Raw genomic sequence first — 16,512 nt, 5'->3', positions numbered from 1 at the left:
GATGAGTTGAGATAGGTTGTAAATAGTAATGAGATAAATTATGAATAATAATGAGATTTACGAGTTAAAGTTGATGAATAATAATGATTAGTAATAAGATGTGTTGAAATGAGTTGCGAATATAATATTCACAATCTTAGTTTGGATCTTAACTCATTTCAACTCATTATTATAATTATTTTTTAATTCAAACATAAAATATAATAAATAATTTAAATTTTTTAAATTTTAAAATAATAATAATATTAAAAAATAATATTTTATTATTTAAACTTAATTAACTTAATTCATTTCAATGTCTAAACGAATCAAAGACTTGAGAGATGGCGGAATTTGAGAAGTAATCCAGACAATGAACAGAAGCTGAATACCACGGGCATGGCCACTAGGGTTATTGTCACACATCCCCAGTAAGTAATCAATCTTCTTGGAAAAGCTGGCAGCTTGTGAAATGAAAAGCACAAAAGCTAGCACATGTCCCCAGCACCAACACAGTCATGAAAGCAAGCTTGCCCACTGTAAACATGACCCACCGTTTAAAGCATGTAGCAGCTACCATGATGCCATGATGCCATGCTAAAATTAAGAAAATCAATAGCATGCAGCTTTACATCTGAGTCTCAGATTCCTTTCTTGAATGTTACGGCTTAAAAATTAATCATGTCATTAACTATTGTTACCACTGTTCCAATGCTGTTTTCAGAAAGCTAACATGATGATAAAGATGTTATAAAAATAAATTTATAAATTAATATAATTTAATATGATATATTAGATTGATAATATATTTTTATTATAAAATAGATTTAAACTTATATAAATTTATAAATTTATTTTTATAAAAAATTTTTATAATTGTAACACTTCTCTAACATGATAGCATGCATGAATATTGGGTCATGGCCATTCCTTCAAAGTTAATTATCTATATGATTTTGGTAAGAATCTTGGGTTTTTTTTTTAACCCTTTTTAAAAGCTAGATTTCTGATTCTCACAGTACATGTTCAGTACTCCATCATATTCGATCCATAGATATATCCTTTGTAACAATGGGCGGTAATTAATTATATTATCTTGAGTAAATAATCAGAGATTAATTATCATATTAATTAACCGACCACGATGATGAACATGCATTGGTCTTAGGGATTTGGGACTGCCTAACTGGACCAGAGACCACATGTTCAAGCTCTTCAACCCGTAGCTTACATTTTAGAAAATCGAGACATATCTCTTCTTTGTCTTCTTTTTTTCTTTTTTTTTTTACTGTACGAGACATATATCTTGTTTGTAATGATATTGTGCATATTTTGAAAGGTTTTTAACGGATATATATACATATAGTCCAATTAGAAAGAGAGAGAATATATAAAACAGCTGTTTAAAAATAGAGTAATACTGGGGACAGACCTAAATGTACAAATCATTTGCAAGTCTTTTATAAAAATGTAAATCTCATTAAGAAAAAATAAATTTTTTATTGGTAGAATCTATTTTTTTGTAAAAGATCTGAATGAAACTTGTACGGATATCTGTATATATAATTATTTAAGAAATGATTTATACAAGCTTTTGCATAAGGGTGCGGCTATTATGTCGTCTCAACTTCACCGTTGGACAGTATTAAAAAGTTTTTTTTTCTCTTTTTTTCACATTTTTTAACATATTTAAATACATTTAAAAAATGAAAAAATACACCAATATAAGGCTTAGTTTGGATCTTCAACTCCTCTCAACTCATCTCAACTCATCATTACAACTTTTTTAAATTCTAACACAAAATATAATAAACAATTCAACTTTTTCAAATCTTAAAATAATAATAATATTAAAAAATAATATTTTAACAATATTTTATCAACTCAACTCAACTCACTTCAACATCCAAATACACCTTTAAAATCACTTTCTTAATCATTAAATAAAAAAAAAATTTGATCAGCTGTCAAATAGAGGTGTCAAAAAAAGGAGATATAGTAGTATTTTCCTTTGCAAGTAAACTCCACCTAAAAAAGTGCAAAAAAAAAAATATTTTTTATTAGTGTGACCTATCTTTTTACAAAAGATTTGTATGAAATTTGTATTTGTACCTAACATTACTCTAATTATTTTAATATATATATATACACACACATGCAAGATGAATGCAAACTAATAAGAATGGGAAATATATAATGTGGCAGGAGCAATCCAGAAAAATACATAGGGGACACCAAGATCATTTATTAATTATAAAGTAGTACTGGGGGACACCAAGATCATGTGTCGTCGACTCGTCGTGTCTATTCTTTTTGTCAATTTGAATGTTGGGAAAGACATTCAGACGTCATTTACTTATAATGCACAAAAAATTCTTCTTCTTTTTCACCGAAAGTGATTTGAAAAATTGAGTACTCGTGTTGACATGAATACGTCACTTACTTGTAATGCACCAAAAATTAGTCCTCCTCGTCCACGAAAGTAATTTGAAAACTTGAGCCATTTACTTATATTCTGAGTTGGATGGAAAATATATATTAAAAAAAAATTATTTTTATCAGTTACTATTTATCATCTCATCACTGCATGATCCTATAAAAAATACCATGTATTTTATAAAAAAATTATAGATATAATGTATAAAAGTAAATAGTGACCGATACAAATCATTAAAAAAGAAAAAAAAGAACACATACACACATTTTTCATAAAAATAATCCAAAAAATAAAGGAAAAATAGAAGGGATAAAAGGACAAGCTGCTAGCTAGCCGTATTTTCCCATAGTAGATTCCGGGTTGCACGTAGGTACACTTGTCGAGTGGGAAACTTGTTGCTCATGGCCTCTACATATGCACCAAGCCACCAAGCGTTACACAGCAATTGACAAACAACTTTTCAGACACCCATTGAACCTCGGCCTCACAACTGGAAGGTGGTACGTACCCTGCAGCTTGTTTTCATGAAAAAAGAAACATGGGGACAAACGCCCATGGTTTGCTTTGTCTTCCTGCGGCCTATAAATGCATGTTCTGTATCCTCACCACTTTCTGCAAATGAGACTTTGCAGCCTCCAAAGCTCGTAGCCTTTTACTGTACTACTCATTTTCTTTTCATCAAAGATTAATAATAAGAATCATATATGGATGTGTTTATTCCAGAAGAGTATGTTATGAAGAGGAGAATAGAAAGAAAGGCAGCTGGGGAAGCTAGATCAAAGAGATCGTATATGGTGTTGGACAGAGCTGGGAAGGTGAAGGAGAAGAAAGCCTGCAAGCCGCCATCAACTTTTGGCCACGACAGTGAGATTTTAGTCTCTTCTGGGCATAGAGATAATGTTGCTTTCAGTTGCTTATTCTCGGCCTAAGTTGCCAGTACTTAATTATTACACGTATGTATATATATATACATACATATATATAATGCTTGTAACGTTTGGAAACATTAGGCGTTTGATCAGGATTTTAGTGTTATGGTAAGTTGCAATGTGGTCTTGTATGCTTTATTTCTTGAAACAAATGGAGAGTAGAAAAGGGGATTTTTCCATGTTTCATTGAAAAGGGTAGAGCCGACAAAATGTCCCAATAAGATTAAGGCAGCATTTCAATGTTAAATTGAGTTGAGATGAAAGTTAAAAAATAAATAAAATATTATTATAATGTTATTTTTTAATATTATTATTATTTTAAAATTTGAAAAAATTAAATTATTTATTATATTTTGTATTGAAATTTAAAATTATTAGATAAAATGAGTTGAGATAAATTTTGATCCAAACTGGCCTTTAGATATTTAAAAAAAAATATAATATTATTAAAAAAAAGTTATTTAACCACTCAATAATAATAAAAAAAAGTATCAAATGCTAGGAAGGACAGTGAAAATCGCATAGAGCAGTAATTCACTGAGAAGTTTTTTTTTTTTTTCTTTTTATATTTTGCTATGGTCCAGAATTTCATCTGTTTCAGGTACGATGGATTTCTGAAGAGCGGTTGCCGTCTGAGCAGCACCTCTCCATTTGACTGTTTATTTTTTATTATTATAAAATATTTTTAAAAAATATAAAAAAAAATATTAATACACTAATAATTACTTTCTTAAATATTAAATAAAAAAAATTAAAAAATTAAAAATATATAAAAAGTCAAAACGAGAGGACAAATTAAATTGACAAAATAGTATTTTTCATTCCTGAATCACGTACCTTGCTACTTTGTTAATAGAGGTCAAGCCCAATTCCAACACCACCAGAGGGTTGAGAAATGCTTCGGATCTACTACATTTTGGTCCCGAGTATTTCTATAGAGATTTTTTTTTTTAATTATTTAGTGATTAAGTAAATATTTTTTAATAATATTATAAATTTTTTATAATATTTAAAAATATAAAAAAAATTGAGGACTTGAGCCGCATTGATTAAGCTCTGATACTTAAAATATTTTAATATATATGTGAAAATCAGTGAAATAATCTTAAATTAAAAAGTATTTTATATTTGATAATAAAATATTTAAAAATATATTAAAATACCTGAGAATATTTGTGTTGCACTGTAAATATAAACAAAATTGGATTGGGTTGGGCCATTATAAGAATCTCTAATCTGCATAAATGGGCTTAGTTTATGACACCCTTTCTCATAGGGCCATGACTAGTGAAGTCATTGACTCATTGTGTTGAGTCACAGGGAAAAATTCTCTGCACAGGCCGAGCCAGATCTGTAAATTAAGTAAAATCTGTTACTCGTAACATAAATCTTTATAGAGAATTCGCACATGAGTATAATGAAATACCTGTAATTTTTTATAATTTATTTTTAAATTAAAAATATAATTATATCACTTAATTAAAAATAATTTTAATTTTACATAACTTTCGACGTACATCCGAGTTACGCTATAATCACAATAATTCTAATTATAAAGAGCAAACCCAACTTATATAAATCTACTTTACTTTATACCCATCTTAATCCGCGTTAGGGTATGTTTTCTAATGTTTTGAGTATACTTGGAAGTGTTAGTTCAGAGTAATGGTAATTTTTATCTTAAATTTTGTCGAGCTATTTAAAATATATGGCATCAACAAATGTGATTAAATAAGACAAAATCTAAACTAAAAAATAATATTTCTAATTAGCTAGCTAGCTAGCTGGACGTCATTTTTTAATTTGGCCTCTATTATTTGTTGATGCGCACGTTCTCTCTCTAATGTTGGTGGGTACTAGGAAGTTGGAAGCATATATTATTAATGAGTAATATTACGTACAGTTATGAAACGCATAAGTATCGTAAGTCATTTTAAAAAAGAGTGACGTCTATTATTAAAAAATTAATTTTTTTTTAAATAGATCCTGTATTTATTTATTTATTTTTAAATAATTATACAATACTTTCGTATATTCATAATTACAAACATCATTTCTCATTATTAATTACGTACCTAGACTTTTTAACTTGACCGACAGACAGGTGGCTCATGGTCTGAAACCAAGATAAAAGACAAAAGGGTTTTCTAGTAAAGCTTAAATACATAAATGATAATGTGTTATATTCATAACAATTTTTTTTATAAAAATAAAATTATAAATTGACATAATGATATCTTAAATATACTTTACAATCTAATTATATATCATATCAAATCACGTTAGTTTATGAATTAATTATTTTAACAAAATTCATTTATAATCAAAGCATTTCTCATATGGTAATTAATGTCACGAGTAGCATAATGCATGCCTACAATATTTCACGTAATGGCAGTATATTATTAATCGAGTACCAGAAGTTGAACAGCTAAGAAAACTGTCAACCAAGGACAGCAATCAACAACCTGCAAGCAAACCAAAACTCTAGCTTCTACGTACCTGCGCGCGCGGGATAAAGAAAATAAACATGTACATGAGACTTAATGTAGGAGGAGAATGATAAGGTATATGCCCTAAGCTAGAACTCTAGTTTTTCCCTTTCAACGGGGGTCAAGTCGATAGGAGTAGTGGAGTCTTCAGACACCAAATTCACCAGAAAATCAAAGATATCAGTGGCTATAACAGCCGAGACAACGTCCTCTTTGTGAAGCGTCCTTCTCTTTCTTTGCATGGCCACCATCCAAGACCTTCGCGTCAATTCCTCGATCAACAGTTCACAAGCCTTGGAAAATACGATGGGAGCCTCACCGGAAATCATATTGACGTTGTCCCCGGACTTTTTCATGATCTTCTTTATTCTGGCCAACGGCAACGAATGAGGTCCGGTTCTCCCTCCGGCGAGTATTCTCGAATACATTCCGGCTTGCCTCATGATGTTGATGGTCTTTTCCTGTGTTTCTAAGTACTCCAACGTACTTTCTTAGACTAATTATTACTATATAATTATAGAGGATGGAGATCAGCACATAAAAGCTATATATATTTATAGGATCGAGAGTGTGTTTGGGGAAGGCTTGCATGGAGGAAATGCGGGAGTGGTAGTACTGGTGGCCGGCCAGCCTACTTAGAAGCCGGCTAAAACCCTATTAATTATAACTTAATCATTCATTTCTAATATTTGTTCAGACATATCCAGCACATTTTGTTACTAATTTCAAAGAAGTTGAATTTATATATATGGTCTTTGCCTGGTTAAATTAAAAAAATAAAAAAATAAAATCGTAATTATGTAGACATGAATCGAAAAAATAATACAAGAATACGAAGGCAATCAAGTACGGCATGTCATGAGCTCGTTTTGTCAAACGATCAGCCATTTTTCCTATTTCTTTAATATATTCAATTAAAATATATTTTATAATCTAATGCATTCAATTTTAAAAATAAATATTTATAATTATAATTATGAATTGAGCATTTCTCTATACTAACTAACCAAATGCCAATATATTAGAGAAAGCTCAATGCTAGGTTTATGATTGGCAATCGGATTAAGGCACCGTTTGGACATAGAAATAGTTTTATCTCATTTCATCTCATCTAATAATTATAATTTTTTTAAATTGATCTCACACAAAATATAATAAATAATTTAAAATTTTCAAATCTGAAAACAATAATAATATTCTAATAACATTTTATTCAATTTTCGACTAAAATTATCTCATCTCATCTCATCTCAACTTACTATCCAAATTAGACCTTTAAATCTCAAAACAAATAATAGTTTCAGTTCAGATTTTTTTTTTTTTTAAGAGTTTCAGTTCAGAATTTCAGATTAATTGGATACAACTTTCACTTTGAATAATCAAGGAACATCATGATCATGTTTACTTGATTTTCCCTCTGAAATTAACAATATACATGGGATTGTTTAAGGTTTGGTCCAACCTTATTGCATAAACAAATCTTGGTCAAATTTTATCAATTGGTTAGAAAAATTCCGACATTTAACTTTTAGAAGCAATCTTATTGCATGCGCCATGATCTTACACAAGTGGACTGTATTATATATTTATTATCCTGGTTGACAAAATGGCTGGCAGGCTAGTAGCCTGTACACATTCCTAATTACGTTTGATCACGTGTGCTGATGTGCAATAAATGGAATAAATTAATGTCACGCATGCTAGAATAAGTTTTAATCTCCAAACAATTATCTATGAAAAAAATCTACGACCCAAAATTAAAGTTTGACCATATGGGATAATTTTATATAAATGTAACCCATAATTAATTAATTAATTAAGTTAGACCGCCATCCCACCTACAGTAATCTTCTGGAATTAATTAGTATATATGGTGTTTGGACGAAGCTTCCCATAGTTTCTTTTATATAGTTTTCTAGTAATTATAATTATATTTCGACGGTTTACATTTAATATAATTTCTTAATACATTTTTTAGTTTTTTTATTTGTAGTTGAGTTTTTTTTTTTTTTTTTTTTTTCAAGACAAGCTGAAAATAATACCAGGCGCTGATCATTATTACTTTTTTGATATTGTGTGTTAACGCATTTTTTCAACGTTACCGAACCGGCCAACGTATAACCAATACAGTCGAGTTTATCACTAACTCATTATTATAATTTTTTTAAATTTTAATATAAAATATAATAAATAATTTAATTTTTTTAAATTTTAAAATAATAATAATATTAAAAAATAATATTATAACAATATTTTATCATTTCAACTTAACTCAGTTCAACATCTAAACGCAACCTATTAATGTCCATTTATGAAATAAATAGTAAACAAAATATATAATTTGTAGAGAAAGAAAGACATAAATTTACATGATTCAGTATAAAAGCTTACGTTCATAAGTTCTTTGAAGACAAAATCTATTATATCTGATAATTTTACAGTCTCTCATATTCACTCATAGATAATTTCTATATAGTGGAGGAAATGGATTTATAAAGTGTAACGCTACATATAGTTATGGAGTGTAAAAGTATCGCGCAATCATTTTGAAAAAGAGTGATGTCTATTATTAAAAAATTAATTTTTTCATGTGAATTCTATATTTGTTCACTTTTTTCAAAATGATTGTGTGATACTTATATATTCCACGATTATAAATATCATTTCTCTTTTATAAAAGTCTAACTCATTTTTTAGAGTAATTGAGTTATACTTATCTTATATCATTTTTGTGGGATCAACTTTCCTTGTCTTGATTTGTTCTTTCCTGAACTTTCAATAAGATAGGATGTTCTCTGGTTCATTTCATACCCAACATTACGCATATTTTAGTATATAATAGTACAGGAAATCATTAAAAATAGACTAAAGTGTTAATTGATTTTATTAAAATATAACAGGCGCATAACAAAAGTTTACTTATATTTGCTCGGAGGATCCGGATCCTCCTGTAAAAATGCATTGGTGCGTGCCCGCTCGACCCGATCACCTGCATTAAGATCAGTGGGCTCTGAGGATCCGAATAAGGTTCGGCTCCGGGCTCCCTTCAGTAACCAAATTTTTCAGCTAGAATGGGTTGGGCTGCTCGCACAACTCGTTCATGGCGTTAAGGTGAATTCACTTTAGGCCTTAAAAAGAGAAACAGATTGGGCTTTGATCCAAAAATGATTGGCTTCCAAACTATTTGCCGAATCAATGGACGACAGACAAGACCACGTGATAAGTTGATATATTTTAACAAAGTAATAATATACTTGCAATTTTTTTTCCATTATATTTTAAAATGTGAATATTTATATAAAATGATATTATTTTTGTAAGATGTTTTACAAAGCTACTCATGATTTAAAATATAATTATGGGAAATGATAGTTGCAGAGTGTACAAGCGTCACGCAATTATTTTTAAAAAAATAAATAAATACATGACTTATATGAAAAAAATTAATTTTTTAATAGTAGACCATACTCTTTTTAAAGTGACTATACGACACTTGTATACTCTACGATTGTATGTACGTAATATTACTCTATAATTATATAAATAATTGTAAAATGGTGTATGTCTATCGTAACAGCGGAAGGCCCTTCTTTTCGTCGTAGTTGGACAAAAAAGTTGATTTTCTTAATATCAACTTGCATATGATTGGATAAATTCTTAAGAGTATTAATTACCAAATTAAATTAATTTTAGTACAAAACAATTTATAAAAATCTATGTGACATATATAGCAAATAAATTAATGTATAAGCTAGCTGATGATGTGAATACTCTGGATGGTGTCTCATCATGATCTAGTACTTGACAACAAAATATCATGTCAATTTCAATTGTTTTCTCTAACTTCGACACGTTATCCCCTCACCCCTTTTTCAAACATAGGGGATTAATTATTCTTATTACATCTTGAAATCGACCCCATATTAATCAACCACCACCTCCAGCTTACAGTACTACTACAATTTTCCCAGCTTTTTCCCACGATTTACAACCAAAGAATAAGCAACTCATGTTCGAGGCTCCTACAATTCTCACTTAAATCATCCAATTAGACCTTACACTTGTAGTCATCTCTCTCTCTCTCTCTCTCTCTCTCTCAAGCCTAGCTAGGTTGAGCTATTGGTCATCTTCCTTTCTCTTTTGGGTTACCTAGGTTGGATTGCACAGTATACTAGTTTAAGCTGTTTTTTTGCAGATTCTGCAGATATGTATATATATATATATATATATATATATATATATGTATGTATGTATTGCTATTTATATCAAGTGTGTACGTGCAAGAGCCAGCTAACTTAGATAAAGTCTTTTAACACATCATAGGAGCAGGAATGAAGATTTAAGCAAGAAGGGAGGGCACTTGTCCTGATCATCACTGAAATTCAAACTAAATTATTTTCTTTTTCCGTGGCTTTCTTAACAACCAAACAGATCACCACTCATTATTAGGCTGATTGGGCTTGTGATGAACTAGACTCACGTGAGAACTATACACTTTTTGGGCTGTCCTAGCACTCCGTGATCTTTAGTTTTCCTTTGGCGCACTAGATCATATCGATCTTTAATTGCATCCATGGTCATGATTTCTCACAGCTTTCACTTTATATCATGAGCTGCTTTCTGGGGAGCAACTGCGTGGGCCAAAACAAATCATGGCTGCATGTGATGATGAAGCTTCTGAGAGAATTAAGAGACACGTTGGATATGGTGTCTGTTGCATTTTTTTATCTTTTTATCACATGAGAACTGTACACTTTTGTCTGTCCTATCAGTACTACGTGCGTGGTCTTTATTTTTCACCTTGGCACTCGAAGTAAGTAGCTAAACATCTTACATCTTTGGCATCTAATCATCATGAGCTCATTTCTCACTTTCACTCCACATGAGTTTCTTTTGTCGGTCCCGGCTCCTTAATTTGTCTGACCAAAAAAGGTATAATTAAAATCATTTAAGATTATTCTGATAGTGAATTATTAACAGAAATTAAATAAATGAGATTGAAAAGAGACACTTACGATAAAGAGAAAATTCTAAAAGATATTGAATTGTTGATGAAAGCTGAATTTTCTAATTATATTGAAGTTGAAAAGAGCTATTTGACACTATAAGAAAATTATTTATTTGTGATCAGTTATTTTCAATGAAAAATGATTATTTTATACTAAAATGAGTATATTTTTGTCGTAAATATATAGTCGTTATCATCGTAAATAATCCGTCATAAATATTTATTTATCTTGTATTACGAATTAGAATCGTATATTTAATATTTATACTCATAGGAAAAGTTATATCCTAAACACTTTCTGCCATATTTGCATTGGTTTGGCTCTTCAAGATAGTCCAACATGACTATTATAGCCAAATCCATGCATCAAATAGCAGCTAGCTAGCTTCCAATCAAGAACCCTGCAAAAAAGTCTGTACGTACAATAGCCTAACAATTATCAATGGATTTGTGAGGGTGAACAAATTATAGATTCGTGTACTGCATTTTCAATGAATTTCACTTTAGATAAGATGCAGCTTCAAGGGCTATATAGCTGCAAAACTAGGATGTATGATAAGAATGACGGGACCCGACCCTTTGATCATTGATGGTGTCTTTGTAATAGGGAGCGTGCATGGAGGATGCATAGGGTCGACCACCTTCACGTGAGCACCTTCTGTTGTCTCTCATGCATGTCTGCACATTAATACAATATATATATATATATATATATATATATATATATATATTTATATTTATATATAAGAAGAAATAACACTACTACTAGCTAGCCTGATAAAGAAAAAGTACTAAGACTAAAGAGAAAAGATAATTTAATTATTTTCTTTGTGATCTTTACGTTTCCACATTTTAATGAATAAAGACATTTAGGACCCTAGCTAGCTGCATCTGATTCTTGAAAGAAAAAGTGCAAATGAAACCAAAAGAAACCAACCTTCACGTGGCAAAAAGAAATGCATGGAAACAACCAGCAGCCATTAATACGAGGCTGTTATTGTTTCTTATATATTCATTTATTATCTTCCTATATATATATATATATATATATTCTGCCAAAGCTACACACACACAAATATATGGCAACATGAAACGTCATGTTATGTTCTCAATAAGATAAGCCAATGATCAAGTGAAGAGTCGTTGTAGACCCATGATGCAATTATTTCTTTAATTAATTGGTGTATACTATTTTTATATATTCTTTCCTGCATATATCTTGCTTTCTTTCTTTTTTTGCTTTTTTATTTTTTATTTTTTTATTGAGCTATATATAACTAGCTAGGGCTTCGTTTGTATTCACAATCTATCTCAACTCATCTCACTACTATTTACTACTATTCAGCAACTTTAATTCAGCAACTTTAACTCACAAATCTCACTACTATTCACAACTCATCTCACTACTATTTAAAACCTATCTCAACTCATATTCGAATCCAAACGACACAAATGTCTCAAATCTCACCTCAGTTCCAAATTCTTTTGTTCTTTTGAAATAACATTACATCCAGATTTGGTGGCAATTTCATTAATCTTTAATTGAATTATCACATAATTGGTTCCCATAAGTGGAAGTTACCAAAACGATAAAGGCACGTACAGTTAATGGGCCCTTCCTTCCAACTAGCTAGCTAGATTGATCTGATCAAGATCGAGATGATAGCTTAATAAGACATGCACCCAAAAAGGCTTTTTATCTCTTTGCAAATTTCATGCACATAAAAGTAGAGTTAAGACGTGAACCAATATTAAATATATATTAATGTGAAATAGATGGTAAAGTCTTAAAGTGGAATTCATGATCATGAAGTTGTTGTTAAGGGTCCCCTTGTGATCTTTTTGTGAAAGTTTGGAAAAGGTAAAAGCATGCTGCATGCCCGCAAGTCTCAGATCAGAACCCAATTAAAGAGAGGGACCTTGTAGCTAATGATAATGACCAATATATATCCTCGATCTCTTTCATCGTAATATGGTCATGACTAGCTAGCATGCATCAACATCTTTGTGGTTCTTACTTTTGCCTCACTGAAGTTGGAAGCCCGTCTACTACTACACCTTCTAACAATTTTCCAGCTTTTTCCTTGATCCTAGCTAGCTACCAGTTGCCATTTTAATAAATTTTATAAATTCTTGTTAATTTATAAGCTGTAGCTAGGTCATGTTCTTAGAATTATAATAAGATAATTATAGAATTAATAGTATACTTCATTGATCGTAATAATCAATTTATAATCTTACTCGAGATGAAGGTTATTCAGTAATTAATTAATCAAGTCATGTTATCCAACTATCACACATATATATAGAGTTTAATTTGCTAATGGTATATATTATAAGCATTATAATTTAAAAAATAAAAATAAAAATAAAAAAAATCAATTCTTTTTGGCATAGCTTCCAAATCAACGGTGTGTGCTGGATGTGTCAAAAATAAAATTTACAAATAGATTTTCTCATTAATTAATATATATATATATATATATAACTATGTACTTTCTTATATATATATATATCCATTTTATTATAATAAGTAGCTATCTAACTGTGAATAGTAACTTTTATTTTTTTTATTAACTTTTCTTATTTTTTTGTTAAGTCCGTTAAGTCCTGTTTTATCAAAAAGTCCTTAAGATCCTTGACCATTTGATGTGTAGCTCTCTTATAGAATTTAATGAAGGATCATATTTTATTAAAATGCCTTTAATAGCACCATGATGCACATGAATTAACGTCTTTTTTTCTTGTATTTTTGTTTCAATTTTTTTAAATAAAAAAACTAAAATAACTTTACTATTTAGAACATAAACACTTGAGCATTCTCATTGTAAAATTCAACTTTAAGTAAATTTAACTAATAAAATACTTAAAACACTCAATATATAATATTAATTATTAATTTAATTAGAATATAATTATTATTAATATTTTAATTAGTAGAACTATAAAATGTGATAAAAATAAAAATAATTATTAAATTAATAATATTTTATTATTATACAGAGAGTAAATAGATAATTCAATATGGATGTAGACTAATGCTCATACTAATTTGTTGAAGTTTAGAATTTTTTTTAATCTTAATTTTTTGTTTTTTTTAACCTTGTATTTTTTTTTCTAGACAAATAAGCTATTGATTTTTTCTTTTTTTTATTTATTTAAATCATTATATTAGGTGCATCCCGGGACTAATTGGGATCGTTCACTAATGTATGTATGTACATACATACATATACACACACGGTTTCGGGATGATGAGCTTTGGGAATGAAAAAAAAGTGTTTGATTCAGTTGTGAGGGCCATATGAGCGATAGGGAGTAGAGAAATGATTTGTACAAGTTTCAAATAGATAAACCCCATACAAGCCTTTGTAAAAAAGTGAACCACACTTTAAAAAAGTGTAAAAAAAACTATTATTTATTAGTGGGACCCATTGTTTTATAAAAGGCTTCTATGAGACTTGTCTATTTGATACTTGTATCTAGCATTACTCATTGTCTAAAACATTTAAGTAAAAAAAAAAAAACACAAATATCTCAATCACCTCTCATGTGGCTGTGTGTCGATTCAAGGAGAGAGAGAGAGAGAGAGAGAGAGAGAGAGAGAGAGAGAGAGAGAGAACAACTGTAAAGGATACACTTCATGTATGGTGTATCGATCCGACCTATAATATTGGTGGGTAGTGGGGAGTTGTGGTCTTATCTGCAGTCGCACGCTTCATGCATATTCATGAGGGCTTCTGAATTTTGGTCGACTGCACTTAATATGAAGCTCCTCTCTCTCATGCCCAACCCATGACCAGCTTTAAAGCCAAGTTAACATCGACGTACAGAAAGCAACCTCTGTCTCTCTCTCCCTCCCCTTTTCCTAATCCTCAGTACTCCCTTCCTCTTCCACGTACCCCATATATGCCCATACCACCACACACCACTCTGATCATCATCTACCTCAATCCTCTCTCTCTACCCCCCACCCCACACAGACAGACAGGAGAGACAGAGATGACAGAGATGACGATGACATCTTTCCTAGTTTCTTAAGAGTATTATATATAGCGAACTGTGAAACATAAGATAGATATTGTATATCAGTACTCATGCTTGTTTAATTCGCATATCGATCTCTGCATGCACTTGTTTAATTCTGTGCTGTTTCATTAATTTTGGTTTCCACTTAACATAGATCACACCAAACGGCAGTTGCATTCTAAGTCACTCTCGTACATGTTACCTCTCTCTCTCTCTCTCTCTCTCTCTCTCTCTCTCTATATATATATATATATATTACTATTATTAAAGAACACGATTGTGATTTCCTTCTTTATACACTGGAATTGTACATTTTTTAATTTTTATCGTATAGTTTGTTTCAAAACTAGCATCCATTAAAATATTTATCCAAAAATTAAAAAAAATAATAGTGATTTAGAAAGGATAAGAATCCAATGCTTCCACCTGTGTGGGTTAATGTACTACAAAATTCCACCAAAAGACATATTCCATCCTGAAAATATAAGAAATAATGCTTAAGTACAGTTTAGTATATATAAGTTCTATCCATTTTCTTTTAAAAAAAATGGAGTTTATCTGACTTTGACTTTTCATACGGTTCTCAAATTTTTTTTTAAATGATTGTATAAATCATACAATCATTTTCCAAATACAATCATAATTGAAACTCCACATAATTTCTTAATTATATATAAATATATATATATAAATAAGAATTCTTTTGGTTAAAGTGTCATTTTCAATTAGGACGTATCATTCAGTCACATTCGACCGTTGGGGTTTGCTTAATTACTTTTTCTCTGTGGCGCCACCGCCATGTCCCAACAAAGTAAGACTAAATGACCAAAACGCCCTTTTTGCATTAAAAAAAAATAAAAATTTTATGTTCTATTTTTGTATATTTTATTAATATGATTGACTGTGTATTAAAAAAATTAATATAATCAATCACATTAATAAAATATATAAAAAAATATAACTGTAAATAACAAAATAACCCTCGTAAATCTAAAATTAGCCAATCTAGTCACAATTGCCATAGATGTCACCAAACCCACATGACCCAACAATAAAAAATAAAATTAAAAAAAACTTGACCAGAAATTCTACTGAAAACCTAGCAGTTTAATACATGAATTCCCTAAAACAATTGCTACACTTTCCTTTTTTTATTTTTTTAATGTTCAAGAGTACATTTCAATTAGTACATTGCATTTGCGTTCTCTTCAATTCTTTGTATCATACTACAAGCATGCACTGTCGGATGTTTTTAATTAAATGGCAGTAATATTGTATACAAAAGTACAGGGGTATGTATGTCAAGCTGAATATATTCATTTCATACTTACTGTTCCCTTTGACTTGATCCAATTCAGAGAGGCCCCTATGTAACTAATATTTTACCTAATTCATTTATTTAAATTTATATTACTAACTATTTAACTTAAAATTTTATTGATTACATCATGTTTGAAAAATGAACAGATAAAATTAAAAAAAAAAGGGATGAAATTTAATTTGTTTTTTCACTTAAATCAAACTCCTAACTATTCTCCTTAAATTTTTAGAAATTATTTTATCCTTTTTAAAAATAATTAAAATCTAATAAATAAGAAAAAGGAAACCAAGTGTCATCTCCCTTTGTAAAATGTAAAG

The 16,512-nt window shown here is 29.9% G+C and overlaps 1 protein-coding gene across 1 annotated transcript; it reads right to left on the bottom strand.

The window, feature by feature from the left end:
- Window positions 1–5,926: 5,926 nt before the first annotated feature.
- Window positions 5,927–6,265, bottom strand: LOC121236678 (nuclear transcription factor Y subunit C-1-like). The gene has a single exon (XM_041133113.1). It carries the CDS (start codon window positions 6,263–6,265, stop codon window positions 5,927–5,929), a length of 339 nt encoding a protein of 112 aa, XP_040989047.1.
- Between the last annotated feature and the right edge of the window lie 10,247 nt (window positions 6,266–16,512).

The sequence above is a fragment of the Juglans microcarpa x Juglans regia genome, chromosome 6S (assembly GCF_004785595.1).
Source record: "Juglans microcarpa x Juglans regia isolate MS1-56 chromosome 6S, Jm3101_v1.0, whole genome shotgun sequence".
NCBI classification, from domain to species: Eukaryota; Viridiplantae; Streptophyta; class Magnoliopsida; order Fagales; family Juglandaceae; genus Juglans; species Juglans microcarpa x Juglans regia.
Note: the sequence above shows the minus strand (reverse complement) of the source record. Positions and strands in the feature narration are given on the sequence as shown.

Coding starts and splice junctions, on each gene's coding strand:
- LOC121236678 (XM_041133113.1), bottom strand. CDS start 6,265: ATGTATTCGAGAATACTCGCCGGAGGGAGAACCGGACCTCATTCGTTG.